This window comes from Pinus tabuliformis, chromosome 2_2 (assembly GCF_031772625.1).
Source record: "Pinus tabuliformis cultivar Carrire ecotype Pingquan chromosome 2_2, CPIR1, whole genome shotgun sequence".
NCBI classification, from domain to species: domain Eukaryota; kingdom Viridiplantae; phylum Streptophyta; class Pinopsida; order Pinales; family Pinaceae; genus Pinus; species Pinus tabuliformis.
The window spans coordinates 829628546-829652674 of NC_142300.1; the positions used below are offsets into that span (position 1 = coordinate 829628546).

Sequence of the window (24129 nt, forward strand, 5' to 3'; positions counted from 1 at the left end):
AATACCCATGTCCTCATGTATACGCTACTTCCCCTACTGCAATTCAAGCTGTTGTAGTCCCATTTCCTCCGGAAAGAGTCGTTATCTGTAGCAAGCCTTTGAACTTTGGAGCTAGCTTTCTTGCCGAAAAGCTTAAATAGAACGCTCTTGATTTTATGAGCTTCCATCTCAGCTTCTCCAGTTTCTTTTCTCAAGAAACACAGTATTGAGTCCAAGGACCATTTGAACTCGGGGCGTAGCTTAAGTTGTTCTTTCTCTTTGTCAATTAAGCCTCCGCTGTAGCACAATCTGAACAATTGCTGTATATTTTCGTTGAATCAAACAATTGCATCTATATCCGCATAAAGATATTGGTTACTGAGAAAGCATCGACAACAGGGTTAAGATGTTTTCATTTTCCTTATTGTTATGATGGAGATCGAAGGCTTCAAACAAAGGCTTTGTCGTTGAATTAGAAACCAAGTTTTATAACATGGATTTGTTGTGTTTTAGTTGATACTTCATTCACGGCTTTCATGGTGGGTTGAAGGATGTAACTGGGGATTTTATTCATTTTTATTAAAAAAAAAAAATCCTAAGCTATCTTCTTTTGCTACAAGGTCTGTTCTGCAGAGCCACCAGATTTTGAATAAACTTTTCAATCTGTGTTTAATAGAAATGATACTCAATCTGGTTATGGGCTCAGGTCCAGAGAATCAAAGGGATTTATCGTGATTTTTTAGCCTGAGCAAAAGTTTTTTTTATCAGCAGAAATTTCTTATCAACAGAAGTTTTTTTTAGCAGAAGTATTTTTTTTTACAGAATGCATTCAATCATCTCTATAGTCGGAATAGTTCTCACTGGCAAGGAGAACTATTCTGAATGGTCTCGGATGGTAAAACACACCCTCATCTACAATGAGTTGTGGAAGGGAGTGTGTGTCGGAGAAGAAGATAAAGACCCTGTGCAACCTACATCAGACAAAGAACTCGCCATTTGGGAAAACAAGAACAACAAAGCCTTTGCATTGATCGCAGCATCTGTAAATGAAGAAGTAAGTCGTCATATTTCATCCTATTCCACTGCCTTTGAAGCTCTACAAAAGCTGAAAGAACTCTTTGATACACATTCTGCACTAGAAGTTGTTCAGCTCATGATTAAACTCTTCACTCTTGAACTGAAAAATAATGATCCTCTTGCTCTTGCATCTGAAATAAAGTCTATAATGCATGATATTAAATCCACCAAGGTTGAGCTGGATATCTCTCTTATTGCCTTTCTCAAAGCACTCTATCCTACCTACTCTAATTATCTTGAGTCTTTACAAGCAAATGGAAATCTTAAAGACATAACCTTTGAGTCTCTTGTGAAAAAGTTTGCTGAAAGAGAGAAAGCCTTTGGAAAGAAAACAGTCATTGAATCTTCTGAAGAGACTGTTTGCCTTGCTCATAAAGAAAAGCATCCTGCTCAAGATTCTATAAGAGGAAGAGGTGGACGAAGAGGAAGAGGAAGATACTTCATAGGCAGGGGGGCAGACATTCTCAAGTAGAAAAGGTAGATCTGCATTGCATTCGCTGCAAAAAAAATGGATCACATGATGCTTCTACATGCAAGCTACCATGGGACAAAATTGAGCAGAGAAGAAATCAGTAGAAAGGTAAAACTGATGACACAGACAAAGGTAAAGCACCTGAATCCGCTCACTATATTGAGGCACAATGTAACATTGGATTAAATGAAGATTTGTTTAATGCTTCACTTGCTTCTTCGAAAAATGACTGGTTGCTTGATTCAGGAGCAACCTGTCATATGACTCATAGGAAAGATTTTTTTGAAGATTTCACTGACAATGTTGATGGAGCAGTATACTTTGCAGATCAGTCAAAAATCAAGCCATCAGGGCTTGGCACAATTAGGCTTAAACTGCCTGGTCTTCCAGACTTTCTTCTGGATCATGTTCTATATCTCCCACAACTCAAGAGAAACTTGCTGTCCCTGGTCCACATCCGCCAGCAAGGTCACTCCATTCACATGTTTGATGGAAAGCTTGAGGTAAGAAAGGCATCTGACCACTCACTTGTCATGAGGGGTATAGAAGAAGAAAGACTTCTTAAACTGCAAGGAACCTCTGCTCATGGACAACATTTCTCATATATTTCTCATCATGAAGAAGTTACACTTCCATCAAGTTTATTATGGCATGCTAGATTTGGACATTTAAACTATGATAGTCTCCGCTTGTTGAAGAAAAATGGTGTTGCTGGTTTGCCTACAATTCCTAGAAAACATAAGCAATGTGATGCTTGCATTCTAGGAAAGCATAGCAAACAATCTTTTCATGATTCACATTCAAGAGCACATAGGAAGCTTGAACTCATTCATTCAGATTTATGTGGTCCAATGCCTGTTTCTTCTGCAAATGGAAATAAATATATCATGACATTTATTGATGATTACACCAGAATGTGTTGGGTTTATTTATTGAAGAACAAATCTGATGCTTTTCAAACATTCAAGAATTTTCATAAGTGGATTGAAAATGATGCACAATCTCATTTGGGTCTATTCGCACTGATAATGGAAAAGAATATACATCAAATGAATTCGAACACTATCTTCGCCAACATGGGATTAAACATCAAACAACTGTACCTTATAATCCCCAACAGAATGGTGTAGCAGAAAGAATGAATACAACAATCTTGAATATGGTACGATCCATGCTTTTCTTCAAAAATGTAAAGACAATGTTTTGGGCTGATGCTGTTCTATGTGCTGCATATATAAAGAATAGATGTCCATCTAGTGCTATAAGAAACAAGACTCCTTATGAATTGTGGTATGGACATGTTCCTTCGGTAAAACATCTCAGGATCTTTGGTTCCACCTGTTATGCTTTAATACCCAAGGTACATAGAAACAAACTTGGTGCTAGAAGTCGTAAGTGTATCTTCCTGGGGTATTCAAACACATCTAAAGCATACCGCCTCTATGATGAAGTAAATAAAAAGTTTGTTTTATCTAGAGATGTCATTTTTCTTGAATCATCCAAATCTGACAGTGTTGTTGAGCGGCAACTTGATCGCTTGGATAGATTCACAAAACCGAAATCATTCCAAGAGTTTGATAATCAGATTCCACATCTTGAAGGGGGGATTCCTATACTAGATCAACATGTGGAATCTCCTTCTGAAGAACAATCTCCCCTGCATGACACTCCAACAACGGATGATGCTTTAAGTGATGTAATTGATAGAATTGGGAGACTCAATCTTGATTCAGACCCAACTCAATCAACAGAGCAGCGTGGACCATCTCAGAAAGGTCCCCCAAAGTGGCTAACAAAGACGCTTGAAAGTGTTCATCCTGATGAAATTGGAAAAACAGGAACCAGAAATACAAACCGACAAGATGGAGGTGATGTAGAGAACTCTAATTCACCTATTGATATGGATGTTACTTATGATTGTGAATTGAACTTGTCAACAGATTTTGAACCAACTTCCTTCAAAGAAGCTGCTTCTCATGATGAATGGAAAGAAGCGATGCAGAAGGAGTATGATGCCCTCATAAAGAATGGCACTTGGAAGCTGGTTGATCCTCCATTTGGAACAAAACCAATTGGCTGCAAGTGGGTCTACAAGAACAAATACAAAGCTGATGGCTCACTTGACAAGTACAAAGCTAGGCTTGTGGCAAAAGGTTTTGCACAGAAGGAAGGGGTCGATTATGAGGAAACTTTTGCCCCCACAGCAAAATGGGCCACCATCCGGACACTCTTTGCACTAGCTGCTCAAAACGGTTGGAAAGTCCATCAAATGGATGTAAAAACTGCATTCTTGAATGGAGATCTAAAAGAGAATGTTTTTATGTCCCAGCCTGAAGGATTTGTTGTGAAAGGACATGAACATAAAGTATGAAAACTTGTGAAGTCCTTGTATGGCCTCAAACAAGCACCACGAGCCTGGTATGAAAAACTAACTGAGCATCTTCTGAAACTCAACTTCAATCATTTTGATCTTGATGATGCAACTTTATTTATCAAGAAAGTTGGCAAAACAGTTGTATATCTTGTGGTATATGTAGATGATCTTTTAATGACAGGGAACAATGAAAGCTATATTGCATCCATAAAGAAAGAATTAGGAAAATTTTTTGAAATGACTGATTTGGGCTATGTTCATTACTATCTTGGCATTGAAGTAACCCAACATCCAAAGTCCATATTTCTTTCTCAAAAGAAATACATTGGAGATTTGTTAAACAGATTTGGCATGACAGAGTGCAATCCTCTTTCTACTCCAATGGAACACAACTTGAAGCTCACATCTATTGAAGGAAAGGAATTTGAGGATGCAACAAAGTATAGACAGCTTGTAGGAAGTCTCATCTACCTCACTACTACCAGACCAGACATTTCATTTGTTGTTGGAATCCTCTCCAGGTTTATGCAAAAGCCTTGTGAGGGACATTGGTCTGCTGCAAAAAGAGTTCTAAGGTACTTGAAGGGAACTCAAGACCTTGGAATCAAGTATACACAGGTGGACGACTTCAACTTGATTGGATACTCCGATTCAGACTTCGATGGAGACAAAGAAACTGGGGTATCTACTTCAGGATATGCTATGAGTCTTGGATCAGGAGCTGTCTCCTGGAGATCACGCAAACAATCAGTACCAGCAGATTCCACAACAGAAGCAGAATATGTGGCAGCAGCTGAAGCAACGAAAGAAATTGTGTGGCTCAGGAAAATTCTTGAAGATTTCCAGGTAAAACAAATACAATCAACTCCACTCATGATTGATAACACCTCTACAATAAAGTTGGCCAAGAACCCAAAGTTCCATGATCGTACTAAGCACATCAATACTAAATATCATCTGATCCGACATCATGTTGAGGCCAAAACAATCCATCTCCGTCATTGTTCCACAAACGAGCAAATTGCAGACATATTCACCAAAGCGCTTGGAAGAGAAAAGCTTGAAAGATTCAGAACGATGCTTGGAATCACCAACATCCCTTCAGATTAAGGGGGGGAATGTTGACACCTAATCCTCAACGGATGGGTGAACTGGACAGTCATCAAGAAGATGAACTGATCCGTCAGACTTATGTATATAAAAATGAAATTTAGCTAATGAATAAAGCAGTCAGTTTTTCTTCCGCTCATTTAATTCTGGAGTTACCCTGGCCTGACAAAAACTGCTCAGAATTGGATTCCAGGGCTCCGAAGTGCGACTTTCGCGCCTCTGCGCCCAAAAAGTGCTGATGACGTCAGCATTGTATGGCAGGTGACGTCAGCATTACGTCAGCAGGGCGACGTGGCGGGATGACGTCAGCATGACGTCATCACGTACGGACCATGACGTGGCAGGTACGGTGGCGGGGACACGTGGAAGTGACGTGGCAGGAGGCCACGCAGGCAGGTGACTCATCGAGTGACTGGACAAGGTGGTAAGCGGTTTCTGGCGCACCACTTATGGGCAAAGGTGGTTTCGAGGGAGGGGGCTCCGCCACACCCCATGTTGAGTTTTTCTGTTTGTAGCAAAATAGGGAAAATCTCAGCTGATGACAACAATAGAATTCAGGTCCTAGATTAACTCCAGGTTGTTGGGAGGGAGTTAATGCCTCCTATATTTGATGTGAGTGAGTTAATGAGGCTGTTAGATTCTCTATGCTATATAACAGGCAACCATTCGGATGTTTGCTGAGAGGGTGAGAGTTTTATGAGGTTTTCACTATGTAATCTCCAATTTGATTAATAAATTCCTGATGCCTATGTTTGGTGGACGTAGCCCAGATTGGTTGGGTGAACCACGTTAAAAACTGTCTCTTATGTGCTTGATTGTTCTGATGTGTTAAGTTTATTTAAGTTTGTTGTGCACCTGTACCAACAAGTGGTATCAGAGCATGTTGGAGGTGCTGCCTGGAGGAGCTGACTGGACGCACTGCGTGCGTGACTGCTGTGAATGCCCGCGGTGCGTTTGCTGTGCGTTTTTTTTGCCTGGAGAAGTGAATGCGTTGTTCGCTGTTAGCGCTGGCTGGTGATTTGCTGTGCCTGAAATACCTGGTGCCTGAAATGCGTGGAGCTGTTGGTTGCGGGAGCGCTGTAAAAACCTGTGCGCGTGGAGCTGTTGGTGGTGCGTTTGCTGAGGTATGTTGTTTCTGTTGCTCTCCGTGTGATTTCAACTCTGAGCATGGATATATGGATTAAAAACAACATGGATATATGTTTTTTGGAAAACGGCATGGATCTATCACAAACGTCATGGATCTATTATAAACGGTGTGAAAATTTTTAACACAGCGTGGGTATGTAGTTATATATCTGCGTGGATATATACCTGCGTTTAATTAATATCACACGGTGTGGGATTGTTATAACACCTGCGTTAATATATTGAAAACGGTGTGAATTAGATTTAAAAACCTGCGTGGGTATAGCTATATATTTCCAACAACGTGGTTTTATTTGGTGCGTGGCTTTAAAAACAACATGGATTTATTTTGATAACAACGTGGATATATTTGAACCAGCGTGGATATATATAACCGGCGTGGAAGTATAACGTGCGTTTTGCAGTTTTGTTTTTTGGTAAACAGAATTAGCGCAGAAATGTATAATTTAAGTGCGCAGTCAATTTTTTTTAAAAACGCAGTGCCAGTTGTATGTGGGAATGTTTATGCGCAGTCAATGTTTATGTGCTGGGACATCTGGTGCGTATGTGCATATTTGTGTGCTGGGATATTGAAGTTTTTTTTTTTAAGCATAGGCATATGGCAGATATATGTATGTGACTTACAAAGGGCAGATAGTTGCTTGTTTTTTTTAAAGGCATAGGCAGTTTTTTTCTATTGCTGGTATTTAAAGTTGGATATTGGAGATTATTGTGTTTTTTGATACAAAATGGCGAAAACTCAAAGTGCCCGGTTTGAAATTGAGAAATTTAATGGCAAGAATAATTTTGAGATCTGGAAGGTGAAGATGCACGATCTGCTGGTTCAACAAGGTGTGGCGAAAGCACTGTTGGGGAAAAACAAAAGACCTCCTTCCATGACGGAGGATGAATGGGATGAGATGGACGATAGAGCTCTGAGCGCAATTCGGTTATGTTTGGCGGACGATGTTCTGTTCAACATTGTGTCAGAGAAATCTGCCGCAGGCTTGTGGTCGAAGCTTGAAAAGCTCTATATGACGAAATCTTTGACAAATCGGATTCTCCTGAAACGGCAGCTTTATGGTTTGCGAATGAAAGAAGGTACCTCAATTGCTGATCACCTGAATGTTTTTAATACCTTTTTGGTGAAATTAGACAGTCTAGATGTGAAATTTGATTCAGAGGATAAGGCAATAACTCTATTATGTTCATTGCCCGAATCCTGGGATCACTTTGTTACTTCCATAAGCTTTAGTACATCAGATATCCTTGAGTTTGACGATGTTGTTGGAGCCTTGTTGGCTGAGGAGACGAGGAAGAGGTTGAATGCAGACACCTCTACATCAGAGGTAATGATGGCAGAGGTCGCTCACGAGAGAGACACTCCGGGGGAAAGCATAGCGACTCTCGCTCAAAGTCCAAAGGAAAGAAGCCAAAGGTGAAGTGCTGGCATTGTGGCAAGGCTGGACATCTGAAAAAGGATTGCTGGAAGCGAAAGCAGGCTGCTAAAGAAGGCTCTTCGACAGAAAAGAAGGAAGCCAACACAACAGATACAGGTTCAGTATCTGGTTCAGGTATGAGTGATGAGGTATTGTCAGTTAATATGTCAAAACATGATCAACATTGGTTGTTAGATTCCGGGGCATCTAACCACATGTGTATTCATAAAGATTGGTTTAAAACATATAGATCAGTTGATGATGGAGTCGTGTACATGGGTAATGATGTCACTTGCAGTATTGTTGGAATAGGAAGTGTACAACTACAAATGTTTGATGGCACAACCAAAATATTAACTGATGTGAGGCATGTACCAGATTTAAGGAAAAATTTGATTTCATTAGGAGCACTTGATTCAAATGGATATAAAACTGTAATTCAAGGTGGAGTAATGAAAATTTACAAAGGCATCTTACTAGTTATGAAAGCTAAGAAAGTAGGAAATCTATTTCAGTTAGAAGGTAGAACTGGGTCAGATCATGTGTCTGTGTCTGAACATGACAGTTTTTCCATTCACTTATGGCATCAAAGATTGGGGCATATGAGTGAAAGAGGATTGAAAATTTTGGCTGACCGAAAGTTACTTCCTAATCTAAGATCTGGAAAATTGGATTTCTGTAAACATTGTCTGTTTGGTAAACAAAGTAAACAAAAGTTTAAAACAGGCAAACATACTAGTAAAGGCATACTTGATTATATCCATTCAGATGTGTGGGGTCCAGCTCCTACAACTTCATATGGTGGTTCGTCTTATTTTGTATCATTCATTGATGACTTTTCTAGAAAAGTGTGGGTCTACATGTTGAAACGGAAGTCTGATGTTTTTACAGTTTTCAAAAAGTTTAGAGCATTGGTAGAAAACAGCACTGGTAGAACTATAAAATGTTTAAGAACTAACAATGGTGGTGAGTTTTCCTCCAAGGAGTTTGACAGCTATTGCAAGGATGCAGGGATCGAGAGACATAAGGCCACGGTTTATACTCCTCAGCAGAATGGAGTTGCTGAACGCATGAACAGGACTCTTCTAGAGAGAGCAAGGTGTATGCTGAGTAACGCCAGGTTGCAAAAGGAGTTGTGGATGGAAGCGGTGGCAACAACTTGTTATATGATAAACTGATCTCCATCAACGGCGATAGGCTGCAAGGTTCTGCAAGAGGTATGGAAAGGACACCCTTGTGACTATTCTAAACTCAGAGTGTTTGGATGTGATGCATATGCTCTAGTGCCTAAACATCAACGAACTATATTAGATCCAAAGTCTAAAAGGTATATCTTTGTTGGGTATGGTGATGGAACAAAGGGATATAGATTGTGGGATCCTACTACCCACAAAATCATCATCAACAGAGATGTAAAGTTTAATGAATCCTCTCTTGTACAGTTAGATGTAGATAGAAGATTGAAACAGGATGATGTATCTGATTTCCAGCATATTCAGTTTGACAACATTTCTAATGATAGTCATAACGACCATAGTTCAGATTGTAGTCATGAACAGGTTTCAGAATCAGATTATGAACAGGGTTCAGATGGAGGACATGAACAGGTCTCAGATGGCGATCATGAAGAAATTCCTACAGTTGATAGACAGCCAATTGTGGAAGCACCAGAAACATTCTTAAGGAGGTCTACAAGGATCAAACGCCCTCCGAGAAGGTATGGTGATCATGTTACTTCAGTTGCTTTGATCGCTAATGATGATGAACCTTTGTGTTATCAGGAAGCTGTAGAAGGTTCAAATAGTGACAAATGGAAAGCAGCCATGAAGGAAGAAATGATGGCCTTAGGTAAGAATGGCACGTGGGATCTGGTTGAACTTCCCAAAGGCAGGAAAACTGTGGGATGCAAGTGGGTGTTCAAGCTGAAACGGGGTGTGAATGATACAAAAGACAGGTACAAAGCGAGACTGGTTGCAAAAGGGTTTTCTCAGAAAGCTGGCATAGACTTTCATGAGATATTTTCACCAGTGGTTAAAATTGTCTCAATTAGAATTGTGTTAGCATTAGTGGCTTTGTTTGATTTAGAGTTGCAGCAATTAGATGTTAAGACTGCATTTCTACATGGAGACTTAGATGAGGAAATATATATGGAACAACCGGAAGGGTTTTTTCAGCATCGCAATGAGAAATTTGTCTGCAGGCTCAAGAAGTCATTATATGGCCTGAAGCAGTCGCCTCGGCAGTGGTATAAGAAGTTTGATTCTTTCATGTTGAGTCAGAAATATGTAAGAAGTGAATATGATCATTGTGTTTACTTTAAGTAGTTAAATAATGGCATGTTCATTATCTTAGTGTTGTATGTTCATGATATGCTTTTAGCAAGCAAAAGCATTGAAGAAATCAACAGGTTGAAGACTCAGATGGCAAGGACGTTTGATATGAAAGATCTAGGAGCGGCAAGACAGATTTTGGGCATGGAGATTTTCAGAGACAGGGGCAATGGTAAGCTGTGGCTATCACAACAAAAGTATATTGAGAAAATACTTTTGAGGTTTGGTATGGATAATGTGAAGCCTGTTTCAGTCCCTTTAGCTTCCCATTTTAAGCTTTCTTCCAGTTTATGTCCTAATACAGATGAAGAAAAGGATTATATGTCTCGAATTCCATATGCCAATGTGGTAGGGTGTTTAATGTATGCGATGGTTTGTACTCGACCAGATATTTCACATGCAGTTGGGGTTGTCAGCAGGTACATGGCAAATCCGGGTAAAGAACACTGGTCAGTAGTGAAATGGGTGCTTCGGTACTTGAGAGGCACAAGTAGTTATTGTATTTCTTACAATAAGAGTAGTGAATTTGTTTGCGGATATGTTGATTCCGATTTTGCAGGTGATTTGGATAAGAGAAGATCAACTTCAGGGTACGTCTTTACTCTTGCAGGTGGAGCTATAAGCTGGATGTCAAAGCTACAGAACATTGTTGCTTTATCCACTATTGAAGCAAAATACATTGCTGCTTCGCATGCTTGCAAAGAGGCGGTTTGGTTGAAAGGTTTGCTTGGTGAGTTTGGTAGGTTACAGGACGACATCAGGTTACTTTGTGATAGTCAAAGTGCAATACATTTGGCTAAGAATCCAGCCTATCATAGTAAATCAAAGCATATTCCAATTAAGTACCATTTTGTAAGACAGGTTATCACTGAAAGGGGAGTCTCTCTTGAAAAGGTGCATACAAAGGAGAACTGTGCAGACATGTTCACGAAACCAGTTTTGTTGGAGAAGCTACGCTGGTGTTTGGCTTCTCTTGGCTTGTAGAAAAGATAAAATAATAATAACGGGGTATCAGGCGAATTGTTGTCAAGGTGGAGATTGTTGAGATTTTCTGTTTGTAGCAAAATAGGAAAAATCTCAGCTGATGACAACAATAGAATTCAGGTCCTAGATTAACTCCAGGTTGTTGGGAGGGAGTTAATGCCTCCTATATTTGATGTGAGTGAGTTAATGAGGCTGTTAGATTCTCTATGCTATATAACAGGCAACCATTCGGATGTTTGCTGAGAGGGTGAGAGTTTTATGAGGTTTTCACTATGTAATCTCCAATTTGATTAATAAATTCCTGATGCCTATGTTTGGTGGACGTAGCCCAGATTGGTTGGGTGAACCACGTTAAAAACTGTCTCTTATGTGCTTGATTGTTCTGCTGTGTTAAGTTTATTTAAGTTTGCTGTGCACCTGTACCAACACCCCAGAGCCTGACGCATGGCGGGAGTACGGCGGAAAAACCGCCGAACTCCCGGACGCTAAAGCCCGGGCGTGTCGGGGATGGGGATGCCCGCCAGCCGTTGATCTGTGGGGCGGGCGATCCAACGGTTGGCGGCGATCATGAGGTAACGGCGGGTTAGCGGGTGGGAATATTCGCAGGAATATTCCAAGTTTGAGATATTGCGGCGGATGGGTTTTAGACTTAGGTTTAGTGGGTTATGGGTTTTAATAAAGGGCGCATTAATGTATTTACAGTCCGACTTAGGGATATGAGTGAAATATGGGTTTTTGACATGCGAGGTTAATATATTATGCACAGAATGAGGGGAAAAAGGCGCAAAAATGGGTTTTTGAAGGTTTTTAGGGGTTTTTGGTTTAGGGAAGAGGTTATTATTCTGACCAGATGTCAGAGTAATCCCTGGACACGGATGGGCCAAAAACAATCCCAGATGGACTATGATTTCCCTGACTTAGTGAATAATATGGCTATATTGCCAGGGAGGGGTATTTACATAAGGGGATTTATATACATGATTTAAATAGGGAAAGGGGAAAATTGTTAGGGAGTTATATAATAAAGTTAATAGTTAATATGGAGATGAAAAGAGGGCGCTAAGGTATGAGACCTTAGGCTTTGTTGGGGAAAGGAAGGCTCACAAACACTGAGTGAGCAGTCCTTGAGTGAAGGAGATGTTCACCAAGGTACATGTCATGGAAATGATGAAACTGAGAGGCTCAAGCATATCTTGACCTCTTGGGGGATGTTAGTAAGTGACTTTGGGGTGATGAGAAGAAAGGGGAGGTTAGTGAATTCCAGCCTGAGTACCTCCTTTGAATACAAAACTGCCTGATAACTGTGATCTGAAAAGATGATACATTGTGAGATACAAAATTGATCACCAATCATGATTCTGCCACATCAAAGCTACCTACCCAGCCTACTGTCCTAACATTTTTTCTTCTTTTTGTTTTGGGTGCACTTAGACTTGCAGACCCATCCTTACAATTTTTCCTTTTTTCTATTTTCCTAGCTAAATCTACACTTGTTTCTGCCAGGGCCCAGATTAAATAGTTGGGTCCCTTTGATTCTCTACCTATCTACAAATCTGCCAAGATTAAGCTGTTTGGACAGATGTCATTCTCTATATTCTAAAATAGGAAATTGAAACCTAGGGAGGCCAGGATTAGACTGTTTGGACCTCCCTTTAAGAAATTCTTCAAAACTGGAACAACTCATCAAAATTGGAGACAACAGTGGCATTTGAATTGGCACACTTTATTACTTCTTCTCTGGTTCTCTTCTCTGGAAATATGGAACCTTGCTGCAAGAAAGATGACATATTTGGCATGTAAAAATGTCAATCACGAAAAATGAAACCTGTTGCAACAGGAGGCTAACAGGCCGAGCTCTAAACGGAACTCTCCAGTGAAATTGTAAATGGGCAGAAGGTTTACGAGGCCTTTTCTGAAGTGAAGGGTTTCCAGTGGTTTTGAATAAAGATTTAAGCGTGGCAGAGCTGCCAATTGGGGAAATCCGTAGGTTTACAGTATGTGCAGTGGATAAAAGGAAAAATAGGAGCGAAAAAGGGGAAGATATGACAAATACCTGCTTTAAACAGTGCCGAGAGTGGGCGAGCTGGAGCGAAGGTAGGCTATGAAGTCGAATTGCAGGCCGCATCAGCTGGTCTGGTTGATTTCAAAATTTGGGAATGAGGAAATGAATAAAATAGTGAACCGGAGCCTTCAAATGAACCACTAGAAGTGAAATACAACGGTCATTTGCGCGCTTCTTTTAAGCAAAAAAAATTGACATTTTGGCGCTTTTAGCGCTTTTTCAGGGTGACGTCAGCCTGACGTCACCGGCGGGTCCCGGGTACAGATGGATGATGTGGCAGCTGACGGGGCAGTGACGTGGCAATGACACGGTGGCAGGGCGAGGGGAGGTGAGGGATGAAGTGGCGGAAATCGTGGCACAGCAGTGGAGGCACGGAAGGTGACGCGTGGTGGAACGTGGCACTGATGTCATGCAGGTGAGGGCGATAAGCGGTTTCATGGCGCAGCGCCTGGGTGGTTTGGGAGGAGGGGGCTCCGCCACAGTCGAGGAGGTGACGCGTGGCAGGAATATGACAGGAAAACCGCTGATCTCCCGGACGCTAACCCTCGGCATGTCCGGGCGTGAAAACACCCGCCCACCATAGATCTTGGGCACGCCAGATCTGACGGCTGGCGGGGCGGATAAGGCGGCAGAAGGATAAGGGACGGAGCCCGCGGTGCCTTTTTAACTTATTTGATTCGGCGGGGGGGGGGGGAACTTTAGGAAAGTGGGTTTATGGGTTTATATGCGAGCGGGGGTTAAATGTTTATTTTAATGTTTAATATAATATTCAAACATTAACTTTGTAAAAATGACTACGGAGGGGAATAAATGGCTATCAGTTCAACCAGGGGTTAACTGATCCCAAGGGACAAACAGGGAGGGTTAAATGTAAGTCCCAGATGGATTTGACATTTCCCCATATTTTTAGAACATATGGCTATAGTGCCAAGTGGTGGGGATATTATTATTTTTGGGATTTTATATAAATTTTTTTAATAATAGGGATGGGAAAATTTAGTTAGGGAGATATATAATAGGACTAGAAGTTAATATGAGTTTGTGAAATGAAAATGTAAGGGGAATGATGATAAATCTATGAAGTGATGATAGACATAGAAATTGTGTAGAAGATGAAAACATTTTTACACAAGAAATGTGGCTTCTTTTCATGAAGAAAGCCAAAACTTTGACTTAATGTTTCACAAGAATGAAATGGAATCGGGACTTGTTGGGTAGTTCCCAAGGTCATTTGGGGGTGTTAGTAAGAAACTTTGAGGGGGAGTGAAAGGAAATTAGACATGCTTTCCAGAATTCTGCCACCAAAACACTGCTTTGCTACCTCTGCCACTAATGAGCTGAGCTTTCTTAGTCAAGGCCAAAAACCGAAGATGATCTTTCTTCTGCAACCCCAAGCTACCTACCCAACCTAATACACCTAGCATTTTTTGTTACTTCAGGAAGGGTGCACTTGGACTTGCAGACCGTGATTGCTTTTTCTCTTTTTTAACTGCCCTCCTATCTAAAAACTACCCTTATTGCTTCCAAGGGCCCAGATTAGACAGTTGGGCGCCTTCATTCTCTACCTAGCCACTAACCTTCCAAGCTTAAACTGTTTGGGCAGATTTTCTTTCTCTATCATCTAAGACAAACAATTTAAACCTAGAGTAACCAAGCTTAGGCTGTTTGGCTTTCCCTTAACTGAGAAATCTTTCAAAAATGGAACTTTTGCAGCATGAAAAAGATGAACATTTTTGGCACTTCCACTGTCAATCATGAAATATGAAACCTGTTGCAACATGAGGCTAACAGTGGCTCGACTTGGGGATGACTTTTCCTTGTGAAAATTCAAGAACAGTAGGTCAGAATGCCTTAGTATGCAATTCCTTGCTGTATTCTGAAACTTTCCCTTTGTTGGCTGCTTTATTTATATATATGCTAGCAGACTTGAAGATATTAGGGCCTTCACTTCGGGCTTCAACTACATCAAGCTGTAATCCAAATAGAAAACTGAAATCCTACCTACCTACCCTAATCAACACCTGTTTGTTGGTTAGGTAAAATGAAACAACCAATGCAACCACTTAAGCACTTGTAGAAAGAAAGAAACTATTTGACTAATAGTTGGTGACAACAGGGACAGTATTCGGACATGTTCCCTCATAATCAGAATTGTAGGATATAAAGGCCACTGCTGAACTACTTGGTCCTTATGGAGAAAATATGCTAAAGATTTTGAGTGGAGAAGATCCTCCATGTAATCTGCTAGAGGATCAACAAAAGCATCATGTGGGATAGTTTCTTTTGGATCTTCTTGGTCTGATGGGACAACAGTATCTTTAGTAACAAATTCTGCAGCCAATACTTCAGTCCTTCTCTTGAAAGCTTGATTATCCTCCATCTGCAAGTTAGAAGGTAGTACAATTTCCTCATGACTTGGAGAAGGAAGATTTTGAAAAAAATCTTTGGGATCGTGAAAATCATATGACTGGATTTGAGAATGAAAAAGTTCAATCTCATTTTCATGTTCTTCCACAACTAAATCAAGAAGACACATTTTGATTTGAGGCTGTTGTATTGCTTTGACTTTTAACAATACCAATCTAAATTTTTTTTCATCAAGTTCATATTCTGATAACAACTTGCTGAATTCATTTACAACTTATTCAAATTCATCTTCCACACACCTGGTCATCCTGTCTGAATATTATCACTTTGAAATGGGATTAGTTGGCTACAGTGGTGTTCTGAAACTTGAAGTTTTTGGTCTTTTGAACAAAAATATTCTGACCTTCCCTTTTCAGGTTCGTTCCTCCAGTGGAGTCTTGTTTGAAAATAAAGTGGAGTCGCCTGGTGGATGATCAACTTTGGAGTGCCTGATCTCTGTCCACCATCACAGATCAGAACTGAACTTTGTAAAAATGGTTCTGAGGGAAATAGAGAAAGAAACCTTCAAAGGTCTGGTTCTTTCCCAGTGGAGCTTTCCAACTTGACTTGTGAAATTATCTGAGGATGTCCCCAGTGGAGTCGCCATTATGTTATCACTCAGGTTGTCCTTAAGCTCCTGAAAGGATACGGCCGAGGTAACCACAAACCAATCTTTGGACTGCAAGTTCTAGCACACCTGCAATCAGAGAGGGCTCCCTCTTTGTGATTTAGCTCTGTTGACGATGATTTTAGGCTAGCTATTGGGTTCAAGGGGTTTTGTTTGTGTTTGGTGGGAAGGAGGATGCCCTCAAGTAGAGAGGAAATGCATAGTGTGGTAAGTTTCAAACCATTGGGCGTGGAGTCAAGGAGTAGGACTGCTGGTGCGTTTTCTTGGTCACAAGAAGGAATATGGAGCAAGCTAGCTGCATATGAAACAATCATTCAAGGTAAAAGAGATGGATTAAAGGCTAAGGAATGAGGGGCAACAAAGAATCCCTCTATCAGGTTAGCAGAAGGAAGATGAATGAGCCCTATCTAGGAGCAGTTAAGAATTCCTAGATAACAGTCATCCATATGTGAAATAGGTCAAACATGAGCCATAACAGAATTCATATTTATGCCTAAATCAAGAAGAAAACATTAAGAAGCCACAGAAACTGAGCATAGAGTGCAGCTAAGAAAATTCTAAACCAATCCTTCGTTCTGTGACTTGAGCATATGTGAAATCGAAATAACAGAGGTAAGGAAAACTTATTGATTCATATAGCAGCACAAGAATTCCGCATTCAATTCTTCAAACCATTAATAACACATTACACAGTCCATTCTTCAAACTTGAAGTAGTCTTTGATTATAGAAAATATCAGATATGCAGTGCGAGTCTCTCTTGGAGTACATTTGCCGACCAACCCTTTTAACAATGCAGAGGGTGGTATATATACAAAAACAAGATACAAAAATATCTAGATGATGAGTTAATAGCTCATAAATTCTTTACCAACTCCTAAGGAGCGGTTGATGAGAAAGTAAATGCTGAAATAAAGACAAATGTAACAGCTGTTCTTTTTTGTCAGCGAATGTTGACCTTTGAGTTCATTCAAGTCGGCTGGACTGTGCTTTCAAAAATCCGTGCTCTTAGGCTTGCCGTCAGAGCTCTTTGTTTTGTGACTGCTCCGACCTGCTCTGCATGCTTCTTAACTGCCCTGTCCGGTGCTTGCTACTGACCTGTTGCTGACTCATAGCTGACCGATATTTGAAATAAACAAAAGGGGGAAAAAACTGGAATTACCTAGGAAAAATGGCTAGCATTGCCTGCCACCAATCCTCGGGAGGTAACTGATGCTTTTGTATTTTGACAAGTGTCTCATCGGCCTCTGTATACTTGTAATAGTTGGGCGACATCTCAAACAGATGGTTAACTTCATGTTCCATGTAAAATAACTTTTCTAGCCTGTCATAGAGAGTCTGTCCTGAAGGAGGTCCTGCTTGTGCCAGAGAACTTGATTCAGCAGTAAGTTGATTTGTGACAAAATTATTGATCTTGGTTGCATATTGGTCACGTGTCAATAACTTTCCAGTGCTAGTCAATAGGCTGGGCAATCCTTTAGTCTGTAGTGCTGCAAGCTTTATTTCAAAATTATCCACATCCCTTTGTATTTCCCAACACCTTGCTTCGAGAGTTTGCACAAAGCTTCTCAATGTGAGCACCCTCTTTGCTGTCAATATGGCATCTATTCTATTCATGATATGCAGTGCTGCTAACTCTTCCTTGGTCTGATGATTTAAGAAATTGATCTTTCTATTGGCCTGCTCAGGCATGTTTCCCAATGCTGCTTTGGCTCTCTGAGTTTCAAACTGAGCAAGGCCAATTAGTTCTACCTGTTCATACATTGCCTGAATTGACCTCCACTGGCTGGTGATTGACTGATTAATCTTGGTCCACAGAATATTTTTTATTTTAGCCAAGGTTTTATCCAAAGACAACTCTTTCTCCAAGGCTTTTATTTTGTCCTTCAGGGCTTTAATTTCCCTTGTCTGCTCAGCCACTGTCATTTTGGACTTATCATATTTTCCTTCCAGATTGGCCAACTTTTCTTTGGCCTCTTTTATCTCTGTTGCTTGAAGCTCTAGCTCTTTGACAACTTTTGTCAATTCATCCATGCTCATGCTAGAGTCAGGAGCTATTGCTCTTGTAGCTTCTGTCGCTGTTGCAGTAGCTGGAATAACTGGAGGGGTCACTGCTGCTTGTATAGGAGGAACAGTAATAACAGTTGGAACTGTTTGAGGTGGCTAGGAGGTCGACTCTCCCTGCTTTTCTTGTAGTGCACTCTCCAACTCTCCTTCCATCTCAATTACTTTCTGATTCAGTTGCATCAGCAAATCCAATGTATCTTCAGCTTCTTTCTCTTTGACCAGTTCACCTGTTTGAGGGTGCTCAGTAGGAAGCAACCTCAATCATTTTTTCAACGCAACAATATCATCATCTTTCTTTTTCATAAGGGCCCTCACACCCTTAAAATCCTTAGGATTATGTCCTAAGTCCACAATAATGTCCTCCAATGTTTTAATTCTATTGTCTTTGGCTGTGGAGGACATTCTTTCTAAATCCAATTGAGTGTTCGTATTCTTCAATGATTCATTCAACTCATGAGCCAGTGTGGCCTTCTCTGCAAGGGTGGCATAGAGCATTTCCGCTGTTTGCTTATGTAGCTCTATTTGATCCATGGGGTGAAAGTCCTTGGCTAAGACCTCTAGCCTTGTCTTGAAAAAGTCTGCAGCTGACTGAGGCTGCTGAACCTTGGGCTTGAATTGGCTGAGAACCATTTTTTCTTGTTTGATGTCAAATGTTGCCATCAATCTTTCCTGCTTGGCAGGGGTTGCCTTAAGAAATTGGTCATATAGTTGCACTCTAAGTAGCTCATTTTGCGATTTTATTTCTTTGAAGCTAGCCTTGATGCTAGCCGGTCTTTCGCCTCGTTGTGTGGAGGAAGACACCTCCATGCCGTGCTGCCTATCTTGCTCTTGCTGAAAAGAGCTTGTAGGTGTATGCTGGCTTGCTTCCCTTCTCGGGCTTTCCATAACTTCTTCACTGACTTCCTCCTCAATTGGAGAGTCAACTCTTTGCCTTTTAGATTCAGGCTGCTGTGTAGACCCACTAGCAGGTGTGGAGTCTTCTCGGTCTCGTTTTCTGCCTCTTTCTTCATTGGCAGCAGTTTGCAGAGGTGGCACTTGTAGTGACTTTGTTTGTTGAGGAGGGTCTTGCTCTTGAGTTTGTTCCATTGAAGTGACAGGTTGTTCAGTGACCATTGGTTGTTCTGTCTCCATTGGCTCTTTTCCTTTGGCTGTACCTGTTGCTGATGTAGATGCTCCTTGGGCAGCTTGTGAAGCTGTAGCTGTAGATGTGCCCTCTTCAACTTGGTATGGCAGTTTGAAAGTTACCTAGTCAGTAGAATCCAAGTCAAGAGTCTTTTCAAGATCTTTAGCAGTTTGCTCCAAAATTTCCTCCTGAGTGAATTCTTCAACTAAAGTGCCTTGTGCCCACGCATCTTGATTAGCATATTTTTCAATGTGTGGGATTTTGTAGTGTTCATAGGGTGTCAATCTATATTTGACTCTTTTGGCATTAATAAAGCCCATCGGGTCATAAGGGACCCACCAGAAACTTCTTTTCAACTTAAGTTGATCCTTGAGTATCAGGTCAGCATCTTGCCAACTTTCCTTCTTATTCATGATGAAGGGGCCTAGGTGGTCTCTAAATTTCAGTTGAGCCTTCTTCTTGGTGCTGTGAAAATGAGTCAATTCTGAATTGATAAGCTGCCTGTAGTATTCCAAAGCAAACAACCTCATTGGTACATATCTTGGGAGCCTGTAAGGACAAAGATCGCAACCATAGATTCTAATGACAGTGTGATCCTGGTATAGGTACCAATCACCTAATTTGTAGTTCTTAGATAGCTGCAATATCTTCTGCATCTCATAAGTTATTCTGGGAGGGGGAGCTTTCATTAAGAGGCAGGAGAATGGATAAACAAACTGGTCAATGAACTCACAGTATGAGTAAGGAGAATGCTGGACTTGATGAAATACTGGTGACTAGAAGACAACAGATCTTCTTTCTCCCTTTGAATCCAATTTCTTGATGGGGCATTGGAAGCATTCAGATTGGTAATACATGAACAAATGATAGATGTAGGAGGAATATTTGAAAACTCCCTGCCTATCTAGCTTAATGAGCTGGTCATGGATTTTATTTGCTATGAACTTGGCATAATTATATTTGATAACAGGAGGCTGTCCTTGGCTGAATGAAGACAACAAAACCAACACTGTCTCATCCACATGCTCACTTGTTGTGAAGCCTAACACATAGGATATCATGTCTACAAGTAGCTTTCCAACCTCATTGAAATGGTCATAAAGGAATGGAGGTGGTTCCTTAGGTTGGAAATCTGCCCTCATATATGTCTTAGCAATTTTTTCAATCTTGGGGCCAGGGAGCCAGGAGGCTTCTTCCAGCAAGTTGTTCATGGAGAAGGGAAATAGTATCTGAGTCTGTTTGAAATTCACAATCTAGTTGATGGAGTCAGGTGTGATATGAAAAAGTATGCTCCCAGATGGAGACTTAACAGCCCTCTGACTTGGCTCATAATTTGCAGCACACAGGTGAATAATCTCAGGAAAAATATTGACAGAGGGGAGGAAATAATGTGGCAAATTGGACTCCCATATGCCATACATGTCAGTGTTGTTTTTAAAGCTATTTCTTAGCTAACAGTAGGTATGCAAATGATTTCTGTTCGCAACCAGGTCTTGAATAAGATAATCTGTGTTAGCCAAGGCCAGTGACTCAAGCTCTTTACTTGGTGGGTTCATGGGAGCGATGTTCAGAGCTGATGGAGTGGCCATTATGCAACTTTTGAATGCTTGAGCTGAAAGGAGGATTAATGATGTGAGAGACCAACTTTGCGGAGTTTTGGGTCAAATTTCCTTCCCTTAGTGAATTCTCTGGAGTTAGAGACTGTGAGAAACAATGCAAAGGGGGCCGAGGACAATTATAGTTTCAGTGGACTGGCTTAAGCAGTGGAATAAGGTAAAATAGGGCAATGCTGAGCTGCTGCGAGATTTTTCCTGGAGGCCGAGTTCTAAACAGAACTCGCTAGTGAAATTGTAAATGGGCAAAAGGTTTACGAGGCCTTTTCTGAAGTGAAAGGTTTCTAGTGGTTTTGAATAAATATTTAAGCGTGGAAGAGCTGCCAATTGGGGAAATCCGCAGGCTTACAGTATGTGCAGTGGATAAAAGGAAAAACAGGAGCGAAAAAGGGGAAGATATGACAAATACCTGGTTTAAACAGCGCCGAGAGTGGGCGAGCTGGAGTGAAGGTAGGCTATGAAGTCGAATTGCAGGCCGCAACAGCTGGTCTGGTTGATTTCAAAATTTGGGAATGAGGAAATGAATAAAATAGTGAACCGGAGCCTTCAAATGAACCAATAGAAGTGAAATACAATGGTCGTTTGCACGCTTCTTTTAAGAAAAAAAAATGACATTTTGGCGCTTTTTCAGGGTGACGTCACCGACGGGTCCCCGGTACGGATGGATGACGTGGCAGTTGACAGGGCAGTGACGTGGCAATGACACGGTGGCAGGGCGAGGGGAGGTGAGGGATGAAGTGGCGGCAATTGTGGCACAACAGTGGAGGCGCGGAAGGTGACGCATGGTGGAACGTGGCGCTGATGTCATGCAGGCGAGGGCAGTATGCGGTTTCATGGCGCACCGCTTTAGGGCCTGGGTGGTTTGGGAGGAGGGGGCTTCGCCATAGCTGAGGAGGTGATGCGTGGCGGGAGTACGACGGGAAAACCGCCGATCTCCTAGACGCTAAAACTCGGCATGTTAGGGTGTGAAAACACCCGCCCACCGTAGATCTTGGGCGCGCCAGATCTGACGGCTGGCGGGGCGGACAAGGCGGCGGAAGGATAAGGGACGGGGCCTGCGATGCCTTTTTAACTTATTTGATTCGGCTGGGGGGGGGGAATTTAGGAAAGTGGGTTTATGGGTTTATATGCGAGCGGGGGTTAAATGTTTAGTTTAATGTTTAATATAATATTCAAACATTAACTTTGTAAAAATGACTGCGGAGGGGAATAAATGGCTATCAGTTCAACCAGGGGTTAACTGATCCCAAGGGACAAATAGGGAGGGTTAAATGTAAGTCCCAGATGGATTTGACATTTCCCAATATTTTTGGAACATATGGCTATAGTGCCAAGTGGTGGGGATATTATTATTTTTGGGATTTTATATAAATTTTTGTAATAATAGGGACGGGAAAATTTAGTTAGGGAGTTATATAATAGGACTAGAAGTTAATATGAGTTTTTGAAATGAAAATGTAAGGGGAATGATGATAAATCTATGAAGTGATGATAGACATAGAAATTGTGTAGAAGATGAAAACATTTTTACACAAGAAATGTGGCTTCTTTTCATGAAGAAAGCCAAAACTTTGACTTAATGTTTCACAAGAATGAAATGGAATCGGGACTTGTTGGGTAGATCCCAAGGTCCTTTGGGGGTGTTAGTAAGAAAATTTGAGGGGGAGTGAAAGGAAATTAGACATGCTTTCCAGAATTCTACCACCAAAACACTGCTTTGCTACCTCTGCCACTGATGAGTTGAGCTTTCTTAGTCAAGGCCAAAAACCGAAGATGATCTTGGTTCTGCAACCCCAAGCTACCTACCCAACCTAATACACCTATCATTTTTTGTTACTTCAGGAAGGGTGCACTTGGACTTGTAGACCCTGATTGCTTTTTCTCTTTTTTAACTGCCCTCCTATCTAAAAACTACCCTTATTGCTTCCAAGGGCCTAGATTAGACAGTTGGGCGCCTTCATTCTCTACCTAGCTACTAACCTGCCAAGCTTAAACTGTTTGGACAGATTTTCTTTCTCTATCATCTAAGACAAACAATTTAAACCTAGGGTAACCAAGCTTAGGCTGTTTGGCTTTTCCTTAACTGAGAAATCTTTCAAAAATGGAACTTTTGCAGCATGAAAAAGATGAACATTTTTGGCACTTCCACTGTCAATCATGAAATATGAAACCTGTTGCAACAGGAGGCTAACAGTCTGCTCGATGCCTAGTCAAATAATGCTCCCTTCTCTATCTCTCCTTTTGTCAAGTGCCATATCTCGATGTTGTCAATTGACAAATCCTGCTCGTTAGACTTGGGGTTCAAAAAAATTATTTCAGGCTATGGTCTCTAGGATGACATGGTCCGGTGCTTTTATTTTCGTCTCCCTATGCCATTTGTTGTTGGTTTGGACACTGTCACTTTAAAATTCTCTGTCAACACCAATTACGCTAAGTATTTTCTCCTATCAGATTTGTTTTTGACTCTGATTTCAACTCCTTCTTTGGCTTTTGGCTCATTTAGTTGATGGATAGTTGATCCATTATCGATCAACAAACAACTTCTATCCCTCCTAATATTTTTATACCACATGATTCTCACTATCCTTTGTCATACCTCTGTTTCATATGTTGGTTTGGTTTAAATCTGAGCTTCAACTTCAATCGCTCTAGCTGGGCTTAAGTCTTAGCGTTCCTCTTCGACTTCTGAATTAAGGTTTCTGCTATCCTTCCTGAGATTGATGCCTGCAACCTCAATATATATATATAAACAAATGCTCAACAATCATAGTGAACAAATATTCTCACTCGGAATACCCTCGAAACAAAGTGTTTTTGAATTATATGCAAATAATTACGAAAGGTCTTTGGCTTACAAAATACATCATTTTGGCACTCTTTTGGCCTTATCACCTGTCTTGGTCCTTAAGGTTCTCTATTTCTTACACCTCTCCTCTCTGTACGCACACTCCTCTTGCTCTATAGTTTACATAAAACAATTTGATACATGAAGGATTGAAAACAATTTGGTTTCATATCCAAAAAACTCTCTTAGATCCACAAAATCCTCATATAGACCCTCTAATTTAGGCTGTTGCATGTCTCCATATTATAACTAACCCAATATTCTCCCAAACTCACACCTATTCTCGAAATCTCTCTTAATTAGAAGATTTCATTAGAATATTCCTCACTTTCATAGAACCCTCATAAAAACATAGGTTTATACATTAAAATAAAGAATGAAATCAATCTTAGGGAACCAAATCCCCTGGTAAATGAAAACCCATAGGTCTAGTCAAAATACATTTTGACTTGGAGGTAAGATGCTCTTGCATCATGACAGCTACAACGGAGAG

The 24129-nt window shown here is 40.9% G+C and overlaps 1 protein-coding gene across 1 annotated transcript in view; it reads left to right on the forward strand.

Annotated features, from left to right (window-relative positions):
- The first annotated feature begins 5998 nt into the window (after positions 1-5998).
- The window catches only part of LOC149195536 (protein NODULATION SIGNALING PATHWAY 2-like), a 35717-nt gene continuing 17586 nt past the window's right edge, over positions 5999-24129 (forward strand). The window contains exon 1 of the mRNA XM_089407941.1: positions 5999-6136. Within this exon, the coding sequence (XP_089264067.1) occupies positions 5999-6136 (138 nt within the window). The remainder of the gene's footprint in view (positions 6137-24129) is intronic.